This window comes from Notolepis coatsorum (genome assembly GCF_963971535.1).
Source record: "Notolepis coatsorum genome assembly, chromosome: 6".
NCBI lineage: Eukaryota > Metazoa > Chordata > Actinopteri > Aulopiformes > Paralepididae > Notolepis > Notolepis coatsorum.
This window is the reverse complement of record NC_140170.1, coordinates 189,271,583-189,292,249: the sequence shown is the minus strand read 5'-3', so window position 1 is coordinate 189,292,249 and position 20,667 is coordinate 189,271,583. Positions and strand designations below refer to the sequence as shown.

The 20,667-nt window shown below is 44.1% G+C and overlaps 1 protein-coding gene across 1 annotated transcript in view; it reads right to left on the bottom strand.

The window, feature by feature from the left end:
* Positions 1-20,667, bottom strand: part of atg7 (ATG7 autophagy related 7 homolog) — a 203,268-nt gene that overhangs the window by 145,340 nt on the left and 37,261 nt on the right. The window contains exons 12-14 of the mRNA XM_084317014.1: positions 18,864-19,022; positions 10,698-10,892; positions 683-916 (exon numbers count right to left, since the gene is read on the bottom strand). Coding sequence (XP_084173140.1) covers positions 683-916; positions 10,698-10,892; positions 18,864-19,022 — 588 coding nt within the window. The remainder of the gene's footprint in view (positions 1-682; positions 917-10,697; positions 10,893-18,863; positions 19,023-20,667) is intronic.

Genomic DNA, 20,667 nt, shown 5'->3' with positions numbered 1-20,667 from the left:
ACATACACAAATATCATATTAATAATAATAATACTACTACTACTAATAATAATAATACTAATAATAATAATAATAATAATAATAGTCCTGATGGTAGCTATACATGTAGCAGGTGTGTGCACAATGTCCTCTCACATACACAAATATAATAATAATAATAATACTAATAATAATACTAATAATATTCCTGTACTAACGAATGCCAATTGCGGTTCTCGTCCAGTATTGGCATTAATAAATCAGATGTCATGCTATTATGTCATGTTCTACAGTAGGACTTACTACTATGATACCCATTAAAACAAGTAATTTGAATAATAGAAGCCTACTTTGCTGGAACGATTAATTTAAAATGTATACAGTGTGCGTGTGTGCTTTTGTGTGTGTGTGCGCTCGCGCGTTGAGGCTCGCTAAGCCTTTCTCCACGCATAATTTTTTACCTCCGCCTGAGTAACGCCCCCGTTGATGACGGAGACGGTGGAATGTTGGTTCTGCTTAAATGGGTGTAAACGCGGGCTGGTTCGCCAGAGAGCACCAAGGTTCAGAGGGTTCAGAACGGAGCTGGAGCTTGAACCGGAGCCCTGGTGGTGTGAAAGGGCTATGAGTGTGTGTGTGTGTGTCTCTCTCTGTGTGTGTGTGTGTGTGTCTCTCTGTGTGTGTGTGTGTGTGTGTGTGTTCTCACGTCTCCAGGCGCCACCACGTCGTTGCAGAAGTAGCAGCCCAGCTTGTGACCCGGGATGTTGGAGAACAAGGAGGAGGGGGCGGAGCCAGCCGGCGTGGAGGAAGACGAGGATGTGCAGGAAGAGGAAGGGGAGGAGTCTGCCCCAGAGGAGATGTTCTGATTGGGCAGGGGTTTCTTCAGACCGTGCCTCATCACGACGAAGGTGTCAAAACCAAGAGCTGCATTCATCACCAGCTAGGAGAGAGACAGAGAGAGAGATAGGTCAGGAGAGAGAGAGAGAGAGAGAGACAGGTCAGGAGAGAGAGAGAGACCGAGAGACAGGTCAGGAGAGAGAGAGAGAGACAGGGAGAGACAGAGAGAGAGACAGAGAGAGATAGGTCAGGAGAGAGAGACATAGAGAGAGATAGTTCAGGAGAGAGAGAGACCGAGAGACAGGTCAGGAGAGAGAGAGAGAGACAGGCAGAGACAGAGAGAGAGACAGAGAGAGATAGGTCAGGAGAGAGAGACATAGAGAGAGATAGACAGAGAGACATAGAGAGAGATAGGTCAGGAGAGAGAGAGAGAGAAAGAGAGACAGACAGGAGAGAGAGAGAGAGAAAGAGAGACAGACAGAGACACAGTGAGGGCGTGGAGAATGAGGAAACAGTTTCACCACTAGGGGCAGAGCGGCTCACAGCGATCAGATCTAAATTATATTGCCTATATTTATGTCTTCTACTATTACCCTGCCCATACCTGTACCTCCCCTCCCCCTCCCCCAGGCTGCTATGGCAGCCGAATCTACCCAAGTAAATCGTATCGTGCCATATCACAATGTAATGTACCATATCACAATGTATCGTGCCATATCACAATGTATTGTGCCATATCACAATGTAATGTACCATATCACAATGTATTGTGCCATATCACAATGTATCGTGCCATATCACAATGTATTGTGCCATATCACAATGTATCGTGCCATATCACAATGTATTGTGCCATATCACAATGTAATGTGCCATATCACAATGTAATGTGCCATATCACAATGTAATGTACCATATCACAATGTATTGTGCCATATCACAATGTAATGTGCCATATCACAATGTAATGTGCCATATCACAATGTAATGTGCCATATCAAAATGTAATGTGCCATATCACAATGTAATGTACCATATCACAATGTAATGTACCGTATCACAATGTAATGTGCCATATCACAATGTAATGTACCGTATCACAATGTAATGTGCCATATCACAATGTAATGTACCGTATCACAATGTAATGTACCATATCACAATGTAATGTACCGTATCACAATGTAATGTACCATATCACAATGTATCGTGCCATATCACAATGTATCGTGCCATATCACAATGTAATTTGTCCTGTGAAACTAGATACCATAAAATGATGGCGTTATACCATCAAAATTAAAACAAACATGTGGATATGATATTTTGACCATATCGTCCAACCCAAAGTGCACATGAATCAAAATAACCAAGTCAGTAAATAATAAATCAACACACCTATAGTAAACTAGTAAGGGTCGGCAGACAACTTTGAAAACATTATTGTTCAAATGTAAAAAATAAACCTAATCATCAAAGGCCTTCCTGAGGTGCGTTGATGACGTCACAGGGGGCTTTAACAGCTCCCAGTGTTTCTACACACCACCTTCAATAGAGACTTCCTGGCAACAGAATGTTTGGCGAAGTTTTACCTGGAAACACGTTTAATTTCCGGGAACAGGAGAGTCTGAAAATAGGTTCCAGACTTCCAGATCCGGCTTTCGGGGGTGGGGGGCGGGGGTGCAAGCCAATATCACAACTCTTTGATATGAAAAGGCTCAGAGCAGCAAACCCACCACACTGTGAAAACAGAGCTGTTGTTTTTGAATATGAGATTATATTTGAAGGTTTTGGTCGTTCTGCCTCGGCTCCAAGGTAACACGTTCTAAACAGGAATGACATATTCTCTGTGCGTGCGTGCGTGTGTGTGCGTGTGTGTGCGTGTGTGTGTGCGTGCGTGCGTGCATGCGTGCGTGTGTGTGCGTGTGTGTGTGTGCTCCCTGCTGCGGACCATTCTGTCTCTCACTCTGTGTTCAAAAATGTTGCCATAGATGAGTGCATTGTTATCTTTACTCTGAAAGCGAGATTACAGGTCTTACCATCTAAACTGAATCTCTCCATCTGGTTTCCAGGCAGTCATGCTCCTCACTGTATTCATCATGACAATAACCAAATAGCTGAAACCATGTCCCACATCTTAAATGGTTGCCATGTATACAGGGGCCTCTACATAAGAAGGCATGACAGAATAGTAGATTTGATAGCGAAAGATATCTCTCTTATTTTTAGGTCCTCCATCACACTGTATAAGCATTCTACTGTGAAGCCAAGCATGTTCAACCTGTGCAATAATGATTCCATGTTCTCTAGTATTACAGCTAACACCCCTGATGTATTTGTGGTAAATGAACCTTAGGGAGGTGTCCATTCTTGAGGTTGGCTGTACTTTTGATTACAGCTTAGAAGAAGCCTTCCTTTTTTTTTTGGTCTTTTTCCCCCTCCATTTTCCTCCGATTTTCTCCCATCCCAATGTTAGTCGTATGCCGATTCCCAGTCCCTTCCTGGTCGCTGCGCACTTACCCCCCACAGTCAGATCATCTGGGAGAGTGGAGGCTACCACGTGCTTCCTCCGACACACGTCCAGCCAATCACCGCTTCTTTTCACCTGGCAGCGCGGATTCTCATTGAGAGGGCGTAGCGTGTGGGAGGACCACACTATCCCCCTCAAGTCCAATCCGCGCTTAGCAGGCGCCCCGACCGAACTGTAGGAGTCGCTGTTTACAACGACCCGGACCCACCCCGCCAGCTTCTCCCACCCTCTAATACAGCCAATTGTATTAGTGCAGACGGCCAGCCAAGCTGGTGACAACCCCGGAGCTGTGAGCTGGATTCGAACAGGCGAATCCAGCTCACAGCTCCGGGGCTGGTGACGAACGCAATCTCCGCTCGGCCACCTAACCGCCCAGAAGAAGCCTTCCTAACCAAAATGCTGAAATACCAACAGCTACAGCAGAACATCTCACAGCTAGGCTACAGATGTAAACTCCTAGTTTTTATCTTTGGCAGCCTAGGGCATGTGCACAAGTTGGTTGTGAGGGGCCTACAAATAGTAGGTCTCCCCAAAAGGAAGGCCAAGCAGTTAGCCAGGTACTGCTCAGTATCAGCAATTATAGGAAGCCGCTCAATTTGGAGGAGGCGCTGTTACCTTTACCCATGATTCTGCCGCCCATGCACCTTGTACCTGACTGTTCTTCATAATTTTTCCGATTGCACTCGCATTGTTTATGTCCTTTGTATGAGGCTTCCTTGTACTTCTGTTTATGTGGACATGTGGGGGTGGGGTGCACGCCAATATCACAACTCTTTGATATGAAAAGGCTCAGAGCAAACCCACCACACTGTGAAAACAGAGCCGTTGTTTTTGAATATGAGATTATAGTTGAAGGTTTGTCGTTCTGCCTCGGCTCCAAGGTAACACTTTCTAAACAGGGGTGACATATTCTGTGTGTGTGTGTGTGTGTGTGTGTGTGTGTGTGTGTGTGTGTGTGTGTGTGTGTGTGTGTTATTTGTTTAAATTAAAATAAAAAGATTGTGGTGTTTCGGCTCCTAACTGTGGTGGGAAGTTAGTTTTGTGAATATAAACAGGTATCCGTCGCTAGTGTGATAGTAAAGGGTTAACCTTCTGTAGTGTGGCAGTGAAAGGGTTAACCTGCTGTTGTTGGCAGTGAAAGGGTTAGGGCTGACCTTCGAAGCTTTTTTTGGCAATCGAAGCTTCGGGGCCGAGCTTCGATTTTAATTCGAAGCTTCGAATTTTTTTTTTTTTTTTTTTTTTCTTTTTTTTATCTTATGTTGTCGGACTTGTACAGCACTTTCGTAAACGTTGTTGTTTTTAAATGTGCTCTATAAATAAAGTGGGTTGGATTAATTAATTAAGTAGCCCCTTTCGTGACTGACGCATCCAACAAGGTTTCACTCGGCTGTGTGATTTAATTCAAGGTGGATCGCTGTTGTCGTTTGAACAACTTCAGATTTCATGGGAACTACCAATCCCCCAAATCAAGAATGTTTAAGATGAATGAAGTAAGATTTTGATTATTTGAAATATGGCCTGTGTAGACTAAACTATGCACAGAATTATGTCAGTCTACAAGGTCCGGATTCTACATGGTCCGGCAATGTAGACCTTGTAGACTCCACTACAGACCAATTATCAGTGAATGTTCATGCATTTTTAAGAAGGGCAACTTCCACAAAAAAACAATAAACTCACCAAAACATCTCAGTAGCACCTTATCTAAATGTTATATTTCATATATGGAGATTCATATTTATTTATGTATTGCATGCATTTCTACATTTTATTTCCTATTTTGTTTATTCATCCCAGTATCTTTCTTTCTTATGTGTGGAATTCTACAAGGTGCGCGCACACACACACACACACACACACCTACACACACACCTACACACACACACACACACACACACACACACACACACACACTTACATTTAGTCATTTAGCTGACGCTTTTATCCAAAGCGACTTACAAGTTCTGTACGACAAGACAGCAAGAAGGGTACAACTCTATCAGCTGAGTAACAATGTTCATCAAAGTGTTGCGTGTTACAGTGTAGGTTAGTTTATTAGGACAAGTGCATGACAGTAAGGTTAGTCACGGTTAGATTTTTTTTTTATTTTTTGTAATCATTTCAGATAATGGTTGAAGAAGTGAGTCTTTAGTCGACGGCGAAAGATTGGACGGGATTCGGCTGTCCTAACTGGGATGGGTAGTTCACACACACACACACACACACACACACACACACACACACACACACACACACACACACACACACACAATCGAAGTAAAAAAAAAAATAAAAATGATTTTTTTTTTGTTGATTATTTTTTTTTTTTTTTTACTTCGATTTTTTTTTTATGTTCGAAGCTTGTGCCATCGAATCGAACGTTCGAAGCTTCGAAGCATTTAAGACAGCCCTAGAAAGGGTTAACCGTCTGTGTATCGTCACAGTGAAAGGGTCAACCGTTTGGTAGTGCAGCGGGGAAAGGGTTAAAAGGTAGAATCTGTAGGCGGTTAGGTGGCCGAGCGGAGATTGCGTTCGTCACCAGCCCCGGAGCTGTGAGCTGGATTCGCCTGTTCGAATCCAGCTCACAGCTCCGGGGTTGTCACCAGCTTGGCTGGCCGTCTGCACTAATACAATTGGCTGTATTAGAGGGTGGGAGAAGCTCGCGGGGTGGGTCCGGGTCGTTGTAAACAGCGACTCCTACAGTTCGGTCGGGGCGCCTGCTAAGCGCGGATAGGACTCGAGGGGGATAGTGTGGTCCTCCCACACGCTACGCCCTCTCGATGAGAATCCGCGCTGCCAGGTGAAAAGAAGCGGTGATTGGCTGGACGTGTGTCGGAGGAAGCACGTGGTAGCCTCCACTCTCCCAGATGATCTGACTGTGGGGGGTAAGTGCGCAGCGACCAGGAAGGGACTGGGAATTGGCATACGACTAACATTGGGATGGGAGAAAATCGGAGGAAAATGGGGGGGGGAAAAGACCAAAAAAAAAAAAAAAAAGTAGAATCTGTAATGCAGTCAAACAGTAGTGACCTCTAGAGGCAAAAGCTGTGCTTGGTACAGTATGGCACTTTCTTATATGTTTTAGTTTTGGTTTGATGTGTGGGTTGGAGTTGAGTCTCTCTCTTGCTAGCAGCGATAACAGTAGGAAGCCATACCTATAGCCATACCTATATAGCCACCGGTATGACTGTGTATGAACGAATAATGGACTCTGAAGCGCTCTGGGTCTCATGAAGAGCGCTATATAAATCCAAGTCATTATTATTATTATAACACTAGGAAGTCATACCTTTCTCTTGCTAGCAGCGATAACAGTATGAAGCCATACCTTTCTCTTGCTAGCACCTATAACAGTAGGAAGCCATACCTTTATCTTGCTAGCAGCGATAACAGTAGGAAGCCATACCTTTATCTTGCTAGCAGCGATAACAGTAGGAAGTCATACCTTTCTCTTGCTAGCAGCGATAACACTAGGAAGCCATACCTTTCTCTGGCTAGCACCTATAACAGTAGGAAGCCATACCTTTCTCTTGCTAGCAGCGATAACAGTAGGAAGCCATACCTTTCTCTTGCTAGCAGCTATAACAGTAGGAAGCCATACCTTTCTGTAACTGAGGGGTACAATTCCCTGACTGTATTGATAAGTATGGTATCATTAAACCACTACCGCTTTATGTACTTTAACTACTGGCCATACAGTACACGATATATGAATATGATGAACACTTCCCACAATGAACTCGGTTCCAGTCAAAGGTAATAATCAAATATTTAATGGAGCAAAAGGTACATATGATATTTATATTACATTTATGATTTGAATGCACTTGTAAGGCAAATGAGTACTCGTAGGCAAATCAACACTGAATGTCCAATCTCTGGTTACGCAGGAAGCAAGTATACAACCTGGCTCTTAGGGAATTACATCTATGGTACACTTAATGATATAGCGGGATATACTGGAGGGGGTCCTCCCGGTTGTAAGCCGGCAAGGGGGGTAGGAGAGCTGTCGGTAGTAGAACGTCTGGTCAACGATGACTAGGGAGACTTCAGGTACAGAAGCCGGTGCAGTAGTCCCTTGATCCACAGGCGAATACAGCTTGGTTCTCTTGTAGACTGTAGCTCTACAGTGAAGAAAGCTAGGCGGCCCCAGGCTCTCTGAGCGCCGACTCGACTTGACTCCTCTCGGGGTAAATCCAACACTCACAGGCGTCGGCGATTATCCGCTCCACAAATCACAGTACCAAAGCAAATATATATTCCAGCCGCATAGGGCTCAGCAGTCGTCGGGTAGGTAATCCAGTGTACATGTCCACTCGGCCCTCGCCTAGATCTCCTCGGATGAAAGCGCCATGTGGTCGGCCCAGCCTGGATAAGACTCTAGATAACACGAGGAAGCGTTGGAGATGCTGGTCACTTTAGAACTCTAACCGCACGATGCACCATACACTATAGACTATTATTAACTTAATAGAAATACGTCACACTCGACGGTACAGTGCCAAACTCTGACAATTCAGTTATTAATTCGCACAAGGTCTCAATGCTATTCTGGGGCCAAACAGGCCATACTTCACCGCACGTCGTATCGTGGGTGAGGCTTCACGTTCTGTTACTAAGTGAAGAAGGGTAAGAAGAACTTCTACATTTACTTGCGCCATATTTATATGCACAGTGAACAAATAGTGCCACTCTCATTTCTGTCGCCGTATCCCTGGGCAGGACCGGGCAAGTACAGACTTGTCGTATCGGTGACTTTGAACTTGGCTCCGGGGGCCGGTCCCTGGCGCCGGTGGACCGCTGTCCAATAGGAGAATGAACTATTATGGGCTAGACTAAAGGGATATTCCGTGTATATGTACAAGGAATATACAAGGGATATCAAACGATATACAAATACTATGCAATATATATCAATAAATAAATATATATATTCGGTTTAATCTGATCCTTCGCAACACTTTCTCTTGCTAGCAGCGATAACAGTAGGAAGCCATACCTTTCTCTTGCTAGCAGCGATAACAGTAGGAAGCCATACCTTTCTCTTGCTAGCAGCGATAACAGTAGGAAGCCATACCTTTCTCTTGCTAGCACCTATAACACTAGGAAGTCATACCTTTCTCTTGCTAGCAGCGATAACAGTAGGAAGCCATACCTTTCTCTTGCTAGCAGCGATAACAGTAGGAAGCCATACCTTTCTCTTGCTTGCAGCGATAACAGTAGGAAGCCATACCTTTCTCTTGCTAGCAGTAATAACAATAGGAAGCCATACCTTTCTCTTGCTAGCAGCGATAACAGTAGGACGCCGTACCTTTCTCTGGCTAGCAGCGATAACAGTAGGAAGCCGTACCTTTCTCTTGCTAGCAGCGATAACAGGAGGAAGCCGTACCTTTCTCTTGCTAGCAGCGATAACAGTAGGAAGTCATACCTTTCTCTTGCTAGCAGCGATAACAGGAGGACGTCATACCTTTCTCTTGCTAGCAGCGATAACAGTAGGAAGCCATACCTTTCTCTGGCTAGCAGCGATAACAGTAGGAAGCCATACCTTTCTCTGGCTAGCAGCGATAACAGTAGGAAGCCATACCTTTCTCTTGCTAGCAGCGATAACAGTAGGAAGCCATACCTTTCTCTTGCTCGCAGCGATAACAGTAGGACGCCATACCTAGAGCCATATGGAATCCGCGATCACGGAATCGCGGACGGAATCGCGGAATTGAGCAATAAAAATGGAATCAAACTATACATTTCTTTTTTTTTTATTATTTTTTTTTTTTACTTTTTTTTTTTTTAATGTTGTGGGACTTGTACAGCACTTTGTTCAACTTTGTCAGTGCTGTAAAGTTTAAACCTTTTAAAATCTTAGACAAACAAAACACTTTGCTTTCATGAAATATTGTAAGCCGTCATTTGAGGCTTTATAAAAGCAGCACAATGAACACAAATCTGTCAGTGCCGAGTCCGACCTCATCTTAAATAACAAACAGCATTGCTTGTTGTAGTTAACAAAGAGAGGCAGAGTTGATTTAGCAAAAATATATATAATTTTTTTTTCTTTTTTTTTTTATAAATAATCGAATTTTATTTTCATATTCGAATCCCATGCTCATCGAACGAAGCTTCGAAGTATTTAAGACAGCCCTATTAAATGGACTGTTATATCTTATTAAATTGTGGGCATTTATTCATTCTCACTTATTAGACACTATTTCTGATGGTAAAATGAGCGTACAAAGCAAAATACAGAATTCTGAAATATTAAAACGGAAAAAACGGAATTTGGAAAAAAAGAAAATGGAATTTGGAAAAGAATAAAACGGATTTCATATGGCTCTAGCCATACCTTTCTCTGGCTAGCACCTATAACAGTAGGAACTCATACCTTTCACTTGCTAGCAGCGATAACAGTAGGAAGCCATACCTTTCTCTTGCTAGCAGCGATAACAGTAGGAAGCCATACCTTTCTCTTGCTAGCAGCGATAACAGTAGGAAGCCATACCTTTCTCTTGCTAGCAGCGATAACAGTAGGAAGCCATACCTTTCTCTTGCTAGCAGCGATAACAGTAGGAAGCCATACCTTTCTCTTGCTAGCAGCGATAACAGTAGGAAGCCATACCTTTCTCTGGCTAGCAGCGATAACAGTAGGAAGCCATACCTTTCTCTTGCTAGCAGCTATAACAGTAGGAAGCCATACCTTTCTCTTGCTAGCAGCGATAACAGTAGGAAGTCATACCTTTCTCTTGCTAGCAGCGATAACAGTAGGAAGCCATACCTTTCTCTTGCTAGCAGCGATAACAGTAGGAAGCCATACCTTTCTCTTGCTAGCAGCGATAACAGTAGGAAGCCATACCTTTCTCTTGCTAGCAGCGATAACAGTAGGAAGTCATACCTTTCTCTGGCTAGCAGCGATAACAGTAGGAAGTCATACCTTCCTCTTGCTAGCAGCGATAACAGTAGGAAGCCATACCTTTCTCTTGCTAGCAGCTATAACAGTAGGAAGCCATACCTTTCTCTTGCTAGCAGCGATAACAGTAGGAAGTCATACCTTTCTCTTGCTAGCAGCGATAACAGTAGGAAGCCATACCTTTCTCTTGCTAGCAGCGATAACAGTAGGAAGCCATACCTTTCTCTTGCTAGCAGCGATAACAGTAGGAAGCCATACCTTTCTCTTGCTAGCAGCGATAACAGTAGGAAGTCATACCTTTCTCTGGCTAGCAGCGATAACAGTAGGAAGTCATACCTTCCTCTTGCTAGCAGCGATAACAGTAGGAAGTCATACCTTCCTCTTGCTAGCAGCGATAACAGTAGGAAGTCATACCTTCCTCTTGCTAGCAGCTATAACACTAGGAAGCCATACCTTTCTCTGGCTAGCACCTATAACGGTAGGAAGCCAGCGGCTCTCCCTGGTGTCCATGAGGAGAAACACCACGTCGTGACTTGAGATCAGCTTCTCCAGCTGCTCCACGTCGCTCTGGGCCTGGGACAACGTGGCCTCGGAGAAGTTCACGGGGTGGCCCGGCATGGGGATGCTGAAGGTGTGACCCTCTGTCGTCTAGAGAGAGCGAGAGAGAGAGAGAGAGATAGAGAGAGAGAGAGAGAGAGAGAGAGAGAGAGAGAGAGAGAGAGATAGAGAGGTAGAGAGGTAGAGCGAGAGAGAGAGAGAGAGAGAGAGAGAGAGGTAGAGAGAGACAGCTTAGTCATATAGCATGTACAACAATGCTGTATTTACCATATTGTGGCAGATATCACCCCCCGTCTCATGGCTATGTGAAGGATGGGAGATACTACTGCCACGGGAGGAGTGGAAGCAATTAGGCAGCTGATTAGGACTGATAGAACACACCTGTGTACCATTAGATCACCCACATCCCACACACACACATAAGAGACACACATAACATAAAACACTAGGACAGATAGTGTATTGTTGAGAGGAGGTGAGGTAGGAGCGAAGTAGAGAGAGAGAGTGATTGTTGTTAACGGAGTGTTGTGAGGTGAGAGGTAGTGAGAGGAGAGGTGAAGGCGAGAAGGTGTTCATTGTGTACTGGACCCTGGACTGGCTGAGAAACCCCCTTGTGTACCGACCCTGGACCGGAAGACAACTCTGAGTATTGAACAATCCTTTTTTGTACGAGAGCCTGTTTTTGACCTTGGACTGTATTACCTGGGCTGGTTCGAGGCCAGGGAATTTAACCACATCTTTAAAAAAAATAATCAAGAAGTGCCTCAATTTTAATTATACCACGTTGGCTGATTTGCATAATTTATAATATCTTTGCATAATCAATCATGAATCATAATCAGGTTTCTAACGGAGGACCGGATGTTAGAGCCCAGAGGACCTTAGGGCATTGGCAAACGGGACTGGAGAGGTATCGCCAAAAATGATGATCTCGGTCTTGCTCTCATTTAGGTCGAGGAAATGTGCACTGATCCATGCTTTGATGTCAGTTAGACAGTCAAGCAGTGGCTGAAGTGCGACCCGTCCTGTGGCCCTGAGAGGGTAGATCTGTACATCATCTGCAAAGCAGGGGAAGGATATATTGTGCTTGGCCAGGATTTCACCTAAAGGTAGCATGTACAGTAAGAAGAGGATGGGACCTAAGATTGACCCTTGAGGAACCCCACAGGAAGAGGCGGGGGCGATTAATCGATTCTATCGATTAATTCGAATGAATGATTTAGGACGAGTTTGAAAAATTAAAATAGATCTTTTTTTACGAGTCACCTTTTATTTTACAAACAGTGATGTTTGGTGAAAGTTAGATTTGCACTTTATTAATCCCAATAGGGAAATTGATTCTTGTTTGATGATCAAGAGGCACCTTTTATTTGTTTTAAGTGAAGTTTGGTGAAAAAGCAAGTTATTGCACTATTAATACCAATAGGGACATTCATCTTTGTTTGATCAAGAGTAACCTTTTATATATATATAATTATTATATATTTTTTAGTGAAGATTGGTGAAAGTTAGGTTTGCACTTCAATCCCAATAGGGAAATTCATCTTGGTTTGATATTTTTTTTGTGTCAAATAAAAACAAAGGTTATTTGAATGATTTCTAGTTTTCAAGAGAAAAAAATCTATTAAAATCATAAACCGTATTTAATTTTTTTTAAATAATCTGAGATAAAAAATTTAGGCCATATCGCCCAGCCCTACCCACAGGTAAGGGGGGCCACAGAAGAGAGGAGGTCTCCTAGCTGCACAGAGAAACTCCGGTCGGTTAGGTCGGACTGAAACCAATAAATGTCCCTGTCATCCAGGCTCTGCTACAGGAACAACAGCAGTAATCCATCTCCTCGATAACGGCGCGGTAGGAAACAATGTCACCAAAACAATGAGAATGTCACTGGGATATTTCAGCTCCGTCAATTCCCAGTAACAGTCTCCGAGAGGACAAGGCGCTGTTGCCAAACATCACATTAGAAATGTTGTGCAAATATCTCACAAATGTCTTTGTCCATAGACAAAACACTGCATGTGTTTTGGCCATTTGGAGTCACGTGAACACAGAGTGTTTGGTAAATGGCATTTTGGTGGAAATTGCCTCCTTCACCACCACCCAACTTTGGGCTACGCAGGCGCAATGGCACCAGGCACACTACACAGTGACTATATACACTGGCACCAGGCACACATCACACTACACAGTGACTACCATACACTGGCACCAGACACACATCACACTACACAGTGACTACCATACACTGGCACCAGACACACATCACACTACACAGTGACTATATACACTGGCACCAGGCACACATCACACTACACAGTGACTATATACACTGGCACCAGGCACACATCACACTACACAGTGACTATATACACTGGCACCAGGCACACATCACACTACACAATGACTACCATACACTGGCACACATCACACTACATAATGACTACCATACACTGGCACCAGGCACACATCACACTACACAATGACTACCATACACTGGCACCAGGCACACATCACACTACACACTGACTACCATACACTGGCACCAGGCACACTACACAATGACTACCATACACTGGCACCAGGCACACTACACAATGACTACCATACACTGGCACCAGGCACACATCACACTACACTGTGACTACCATACACTGGCACCAGGCACACATCACACTACACACTGACTACCATACACTGGCACCAGGCACACTACACAATGACTACCATACACTGGCACCAGGCACACATCACACTACACACTGACTACCATACACTGGCACCAGGCACACATCACACTACACACTGACTACCATACACTGGCACCAGGCACACATCACACTACACACTGACTACCATACACTGGCACCAGGCACACATCACACTACACAATGACTACCATACACTGGCATCAGGCACACATCACACTACACACTGACTACCATACACTGGCACCAGGCACACTACACAATGACTACCATACACTGGCACCAGGCACACATCACACTACACAGTGACTACCATACACTGGCACCAGGCACACATCACACTACACAGTGACTATATACACTGGCACCAGGCACACATCACACTACACAGTGACTACCATACAGGCACCAGGCACGCATCACACTTAGGGATGGGTACCGTTCACATTTGAACCGATACGGTACCGGTACCTGTGAATCGATACCGGTACCCAACGGTACCTTTTTTCGGTACTTTAGTCTATAAAAATGTAATCTACCTACCGCAGTCATGAAAAAAAAATCCAAACTTCAAATAACTACACTTTCGACCGTTTTCGGCTTGCCATTGCCCCGACTGCTTTGTTGTTGAATCAAGTCAAATCCTAGGTAAGTGCATATTGTGCGTGTGAACGTTGACATGAAAAGAAAAAAGGTTAAAAAAAATATATAAAAAATATATATACGTGTAATCTTTTTTTTTTTTTTTTTTTTTTTTTTTTTTAATACAAAAATAAAAAAATTACGGTATCTCACGTGAATCGATACTCGGTAGTACCGACGTGTTTCGGTAAGTACCTTTAAAAGTACCGAATTCGGTACCCATCCCTAATCACACTACACAATGAGACGTGAGGAGAGCCCATGCACCCCTTTAACACAGGTGCATCTCAATACATGTTTATATTGAGGACATATATCGGCTGCCTCCAGGCCGCGCTGCATTGATGCAGAAGGAGCTCCGACCAAGTATTGAGTGCATATACTTCAGTAGACCGACATTTCTGTAATATATATATATATATATATTTCTTTATTGGTCTTATGTCATATTCAATAAGAATTCACAGATACAGAATTTGGGGTTTTCATTAGCTGTAAGCCATAATTATCAACATTTTAAGAAATAAAGGCTTGAAATATTTCACTTTGTGTGTAATGAATATATATATATATGGTTTTCACTTTTTGAATTGAATTACTGAAATAAATACAACTTTTCCTCAATATTCAAATGTATTGAGATGCACCTGTATATATATTAAAAAACATAATGCGCCGCCTTGTCTGCGCTGGATATGATGTATGAATATTATATTGATAAACTGGATATGATGTATGAATATTATATTGATAAACTGGATATGATGTATGAATATTATATTGATAAACTGGATATGATGTATGAATATTATATTGATAAACGGGCCCAGAGAGTCTGTTGTGCGTCTTCTCTCGCGGCAGCCAGTGACCTCCGACCTCCTGGAACACAATGAGTCAGGGTCTTAACCCTTTCACTGCCGCACTACCAAAACGGTTAACCCTTTCACTGCTGCACTACCAAAACGGTTAACCCTTTCACTGCGACAACACACAGAAGGTTAACCCTTTCACTGCCACACGACAGCCGGTTAACCCCACTGCCACACGACAGAAGGTTAACCCTTTGGCAGTGAAAGGGTTAAGACAGGAGGACGTGTTTGTATTCACTTTAACAACCCAAATTACTAATATGGCCGTATACAGGGCGGTCAGGTGGCGTAGCGGAGATTGCGTTCGTCACCAACCCCGGAGACGCTGGATTCGCCTGTTCGAATCCAGCTCACAGCCCCGGGGTTGTCACCAGCTTGGCTGGCCGTTCACACTAATACAATTGGCAGTATTAGAGGGTGGGAGAAGCTGGCGGGGTGGGTCCGGGTCGATGTAAACGGGGCGCCTGCTCAGCGCGGATAGGATCTAAGGGCGGTAGTGTGATCCTTCCACACGCTACGCCCTCTCAGTGAGAGTCCGCGCTGCCAGGTGAAAAGAAGCGGTTGATTGGCTGGACGTGTGTCGGAGGAAGCACGTGATAGCCTCCACTCTCCCAGACCGACTGTGGGGGGTAAGTGCGCAGCGACCAGGAAGGGGATTGGGAATTGGCATAACGACTAACATTGGGATGGGAGAAAATTTCATACGTTGATGAAATATTGCGAGCGCCATGGAAACCGAGGTCACACAGACCACAGACGCCAACAGTAAATGGAAAAAGGTGTTTCTATGTCCCAGTATCCCTGTTAACACAACATTCAGGTTTCACATAGTCAAGACATGACGTTACTGTGTATACCAGGTATTATTAACAGGACGTGAAGTTTACATTATGCCAAATCATAGCCGAATTCCTGAGTATCCTTACTGTATATGGGCATTAGTATCCTTCTATGAGATTCCTTCTATGCTTCATATACACAGAGTTCAACCGTAGTCACTTCTCAGCTCTTAGCAAACACAGGAAGGGGCGGAGCAAGGGAGAGAGAGGGAGAGAGAGGGAGAAGAGGGGAGACGAGGAGGAGGAGGAGGAGGTTGAAAGGGTTAGTATACCGGACATTGCGCTCGTCACCAACGCATGAGACACCGGTATCGAATCCGGCTGTCTGCGTTGCCTCCGGCTTGGGCCGGCCATCATACTAACTCAATTGGCAGCGTTAGCAGGTGGGAAGTCGATGGGTGGTAATCTGGACGTTGTAAACAGCGACTCCTACAGGTCGGTTGGGGCGCCTGCACAGCAGAGACAGGAAAATGGCGGGGGCAGTGTGAGCCTCCTACGCCTCCTACTCCTCGCCAAATGAGAGTCCGCGCTGGCAGGTGAAAAGATGCGACTGGCTGCCTCCACATGTATCGGAGGGGACATGCGATGGGCTTCTATCCTCCATACAACCGGCCAGTGGGGGGCACATGCGAGCAACGATCAAGACAGGGGAGGGGAGAATTGGCACGGCTAAATTGGGATGGGGAGAAAAATAGAAAAAGGAGAAAAAAGTGGATACAAAAAAAAAATCTTAAAACCAATTTCCGACAATTAGTTACACTTTTTGATTCAGAACAGGACTTTTTAAGCACCTTGTTAAAAAAAAGGGCTGTTTTCAAGGAATTACAGGCCTTTTTTTCCCCACAAAATATCAAGCACTTTAAGCACTTCAAGGACCTTGTGCGAACCCTGCAAACCTTATAGCCACCTATCAACGTCCATCCAGTCTGGAACACTTGGGACTGTGTCATTCAAACTATTAATGAACACATCTATCCGGGTTCTGCTAGGGGTCCTGAGCTCCAGAAGAGGCTTCTCTGCTGCAGTTTTCCACCCGAGGAGTTTCTCCTGAGGCTGAGACGCTCCGTGAATCACTCCTGTGTTTTAGTGAGTGTTGAGGGGCGTTCTGAGTCCAGTTACAACGGTCTTAGAAGAGAATCACTCCTGTGTTTTAGTGGGTGTTGGGGGGCTTTCTGAGTCCAGTTACAACGGTCTTAGAAGATAATCACTCCTGTGTTTTAGTGGGTGTTGAGGGGCTTTCTGAGTCCAGTTAGTTAGTTCTTAGAAGAGACAGACGGAAGAGGCAGAAGGGTTCTTTAAAGCAGGGAAGGCCTGCTCAACAGACAGGCCTACATGTCCAACAGTAATTAGTTCTATTAGATCAAAACTAGTTGTATTCGTCCAACACTAGTTCCATGAACCACACGTGAAGAGGAGTCGTCACAGATCCAAACGATATGTCTCTGAATACGAATGCAGCCTCATTTACATCTACTGTTCCAGGTCTGACCTCAGGTCTGTTTTGGACCGTCTCTGCGGGACATGGGGACACATTACACTCACAGCACACAGCCCTGGGTACACATTACACTCACAGTACACATTACACTCACAGTACACATTACACTCACAGTACACATTACACTCACAGCACACAGCCCTGGGTACACATTACACTCACAGCACACAGCCCTGGGTACACATTACACTCACAGTACACATTACACTCACAGTACACATTACACTCACAGTACACATTACACTCACAGTACACATTACACTCACAGTACACATTACACTCACAGTACACATTACACTCACAGTACACATTACACTCACAGCACACATTACACTCACAGCACACATTATACACACAGTACACATTACACTCACAGTACACATTACACTCACAGCACACATTATACACACAGTACACATTATACACACAGTACACATTACACTCACAGTACACATTATACACACAGTACACATTACACTCACAGCACACATTACACTCACAGCACACATTATACACACAGTACACATTACACTCACAGTACACATTACACTCACAGCACACATTATACACACAGTACACATTATACACACAGTACACATTACACTCACAGTACACATTATACACACAGTACACATTACACACACAGTACACACAGTACACATTACACTCACAGTACACATTACACTCACAGTACACACAGTACACAGCCCTGGGTACACATTACACTCACAGTACACACAGTACACTCACAGTACTCACAGTACACTCACAGTACTCACAGTACACAGCCCGGTGACACAGTACACTCACAGTACACACAGTACACTCACAGTACACACACAGTACACAGCTCGGTGACACAGTACACTCACAGTACACACAGTACACACACAGTACACAGCTCGGTGACACAGTACACTCACAGTACACACAGTACACTCACAGTACACAGCCCGGTGACACAGTACACTCACAGTACACACAGTACACTCACAGTACACACACAGTACACAGCTCGGTGACACAGTACACTCACAGTACACTCACAGTACACTCACAGTACACACAGTACACAGTACACACAGTACACAGCCTGGTGACACATTACACACACAGTACACACAGTACACAGCCTGGTGACACATTACACTCACAGTACACACACAGTACACACAGTACACAGCCTGGTGACACAGTACACACACAGTACACACAGTACACAGCCTGGTGACACATTACACTCACAGTACACACACAGTACACACAGTACACACACAGTACACACAGTACACAGCCCGGTGACACAGTACACACACAGTACACACAGTACACAGCCTGGTAACACAGTATACACACAGTACACAGCCTGGTAACACAGTATACACACAGTACACAGTCCGGTGACACAGTACACTAAAGGTGACTAAGCATTTGACACATGACACGACTAAGACTGAAACTAAAGTGACAAACAGCTTGACAACATGAACGGCGGCGGTACTCACCACTCCAGGGAAGATCTTGGTGAGGCGGGCGGCAGCAGCCATGGCCTTGGGCTTGCCTCCTCCCAGACAGTCCTCGAACTCGTAGAGCGGCTGCCTCACCGGGTTGGAGTAGGAGATCTTAGCGTTGTCCACGAACGTGATGTGCCTCACACCCCAGCCCTGAAGAAGAGAGGACGGGGGCACTTTTATTAATACTAATAATAATTAGGGATGTCCGATATTGGCATTCAAATGTAATATCGGAAATTATCTGTATCGGTTTTCAAAAATTCAAATTAAAACTTTATATACTATATACTATATACTGAAATTATTCAGTTTTTTTGGAGGGGGGGGGGGGGGGGGGACCCTGCATATATCATTATCGGTTGATATCGGTATCGGAAATGACAATATCGGTATATCGGATATCGGTAAAAAAGTCAATATCGGACATCCCTAATAATAATAATAATAATATATTCGATTTGTAAGGGCGCTTTATATTTGTGGAAAGGTACACATAACGTTTATTATTATTAGTATTACTATTGGATTGCAACTTTTATTTAAAGACTTACTACTACATTACAGGGAGAGCTACAAATCAGTTTTTACACGACTTCTGAGACTGAAAGTTCTATAAAGCGTTATTTTCCGTCTAAACACTTGGAGGAAGGTGAGAATACAGTCAAGGTTTATGTGCTGAAATAAAAGTTGGGAGTGTTTTCACAACAATGATAAATGTATCGCCTGGGTCACTGACTGTGCTCTGCAGTAAGGAACATGAATAACATGATAAATCAATCACACAGGCAGAGAGAGAGAGAGAGAGAGAGAGAGAGAGAGAGAGAGAGAAAGAGAGAGAGAAGTTAGTTAAGGGATGCAGAAACAAGAGGACAAAGTCTTTACGTCACATTGAAACAAGAGGACAAAGTCTTTACGTCTCATTGAAACAAGAGGACAAAGTCTTTATGTCTCATTGAAACAAGAGGACAAAGTCTTTATGTCTCATTGAAACAAGAGGACAAAGTCTTTATGTCTCATTGAAACAAGAGGACAAAGTCTTTATGTCTCATTGAAACAAGAGGACAAAGACTTTACGTCACATTGATACCATGAGAGTTCTGGCTACATAGTAGTTACCATGAGAGTTCTGGCTATGTATATAATGTATATACTCTCTTCTTAGAAACTCTGTCTATTAATCAGAGTTTCCAACGCCAGGGGTCTATATGACAGGCGTTGTACTCTTTTTTTTTTTATCCACTTTTTCTCCCATTTTCTATATTTTCTCCCATCCCAATTTCGTATCATCCAAATCAACCCTCCCCTGTCACGAATAGGGATGCCCCCCGGACCCCGGTTTTAAACGGGAACCGGTACTATATTAGAAAATACCGGAGTATTTATAAGCTCTGACGTCCTCGGTACTGCTATCGATACTCTAGAGAAATTATTATTATTATTATTATTATTATTTAAAAGTTGCGAACGATCCTCTCTGTCTCTGCACGAGAAGCGAGCCGCAGCCAGCGAGTCAATTATTACACACACTCCTCGCGAGTCGCTCGCTAGTGCTACACATAGACATCCGGGTACTACATACGGGTACTCCTTAATGAAAGTGCCCCGACGCCCCGTGCTATAGCGCTCTGCACACAGACAGCAGCTCTGCATCCACTGAGTCGTGATCATGGCGGATAGAGCGAAGCGTTCTAAAGTATGGATATACTTTACAAGGGTCAATGCCGACAATGCACGTTGCCACAAGTGCAACAAAACATTTGCCAGTAAGGGTGGCAATACGAGCAAATAAATTTAT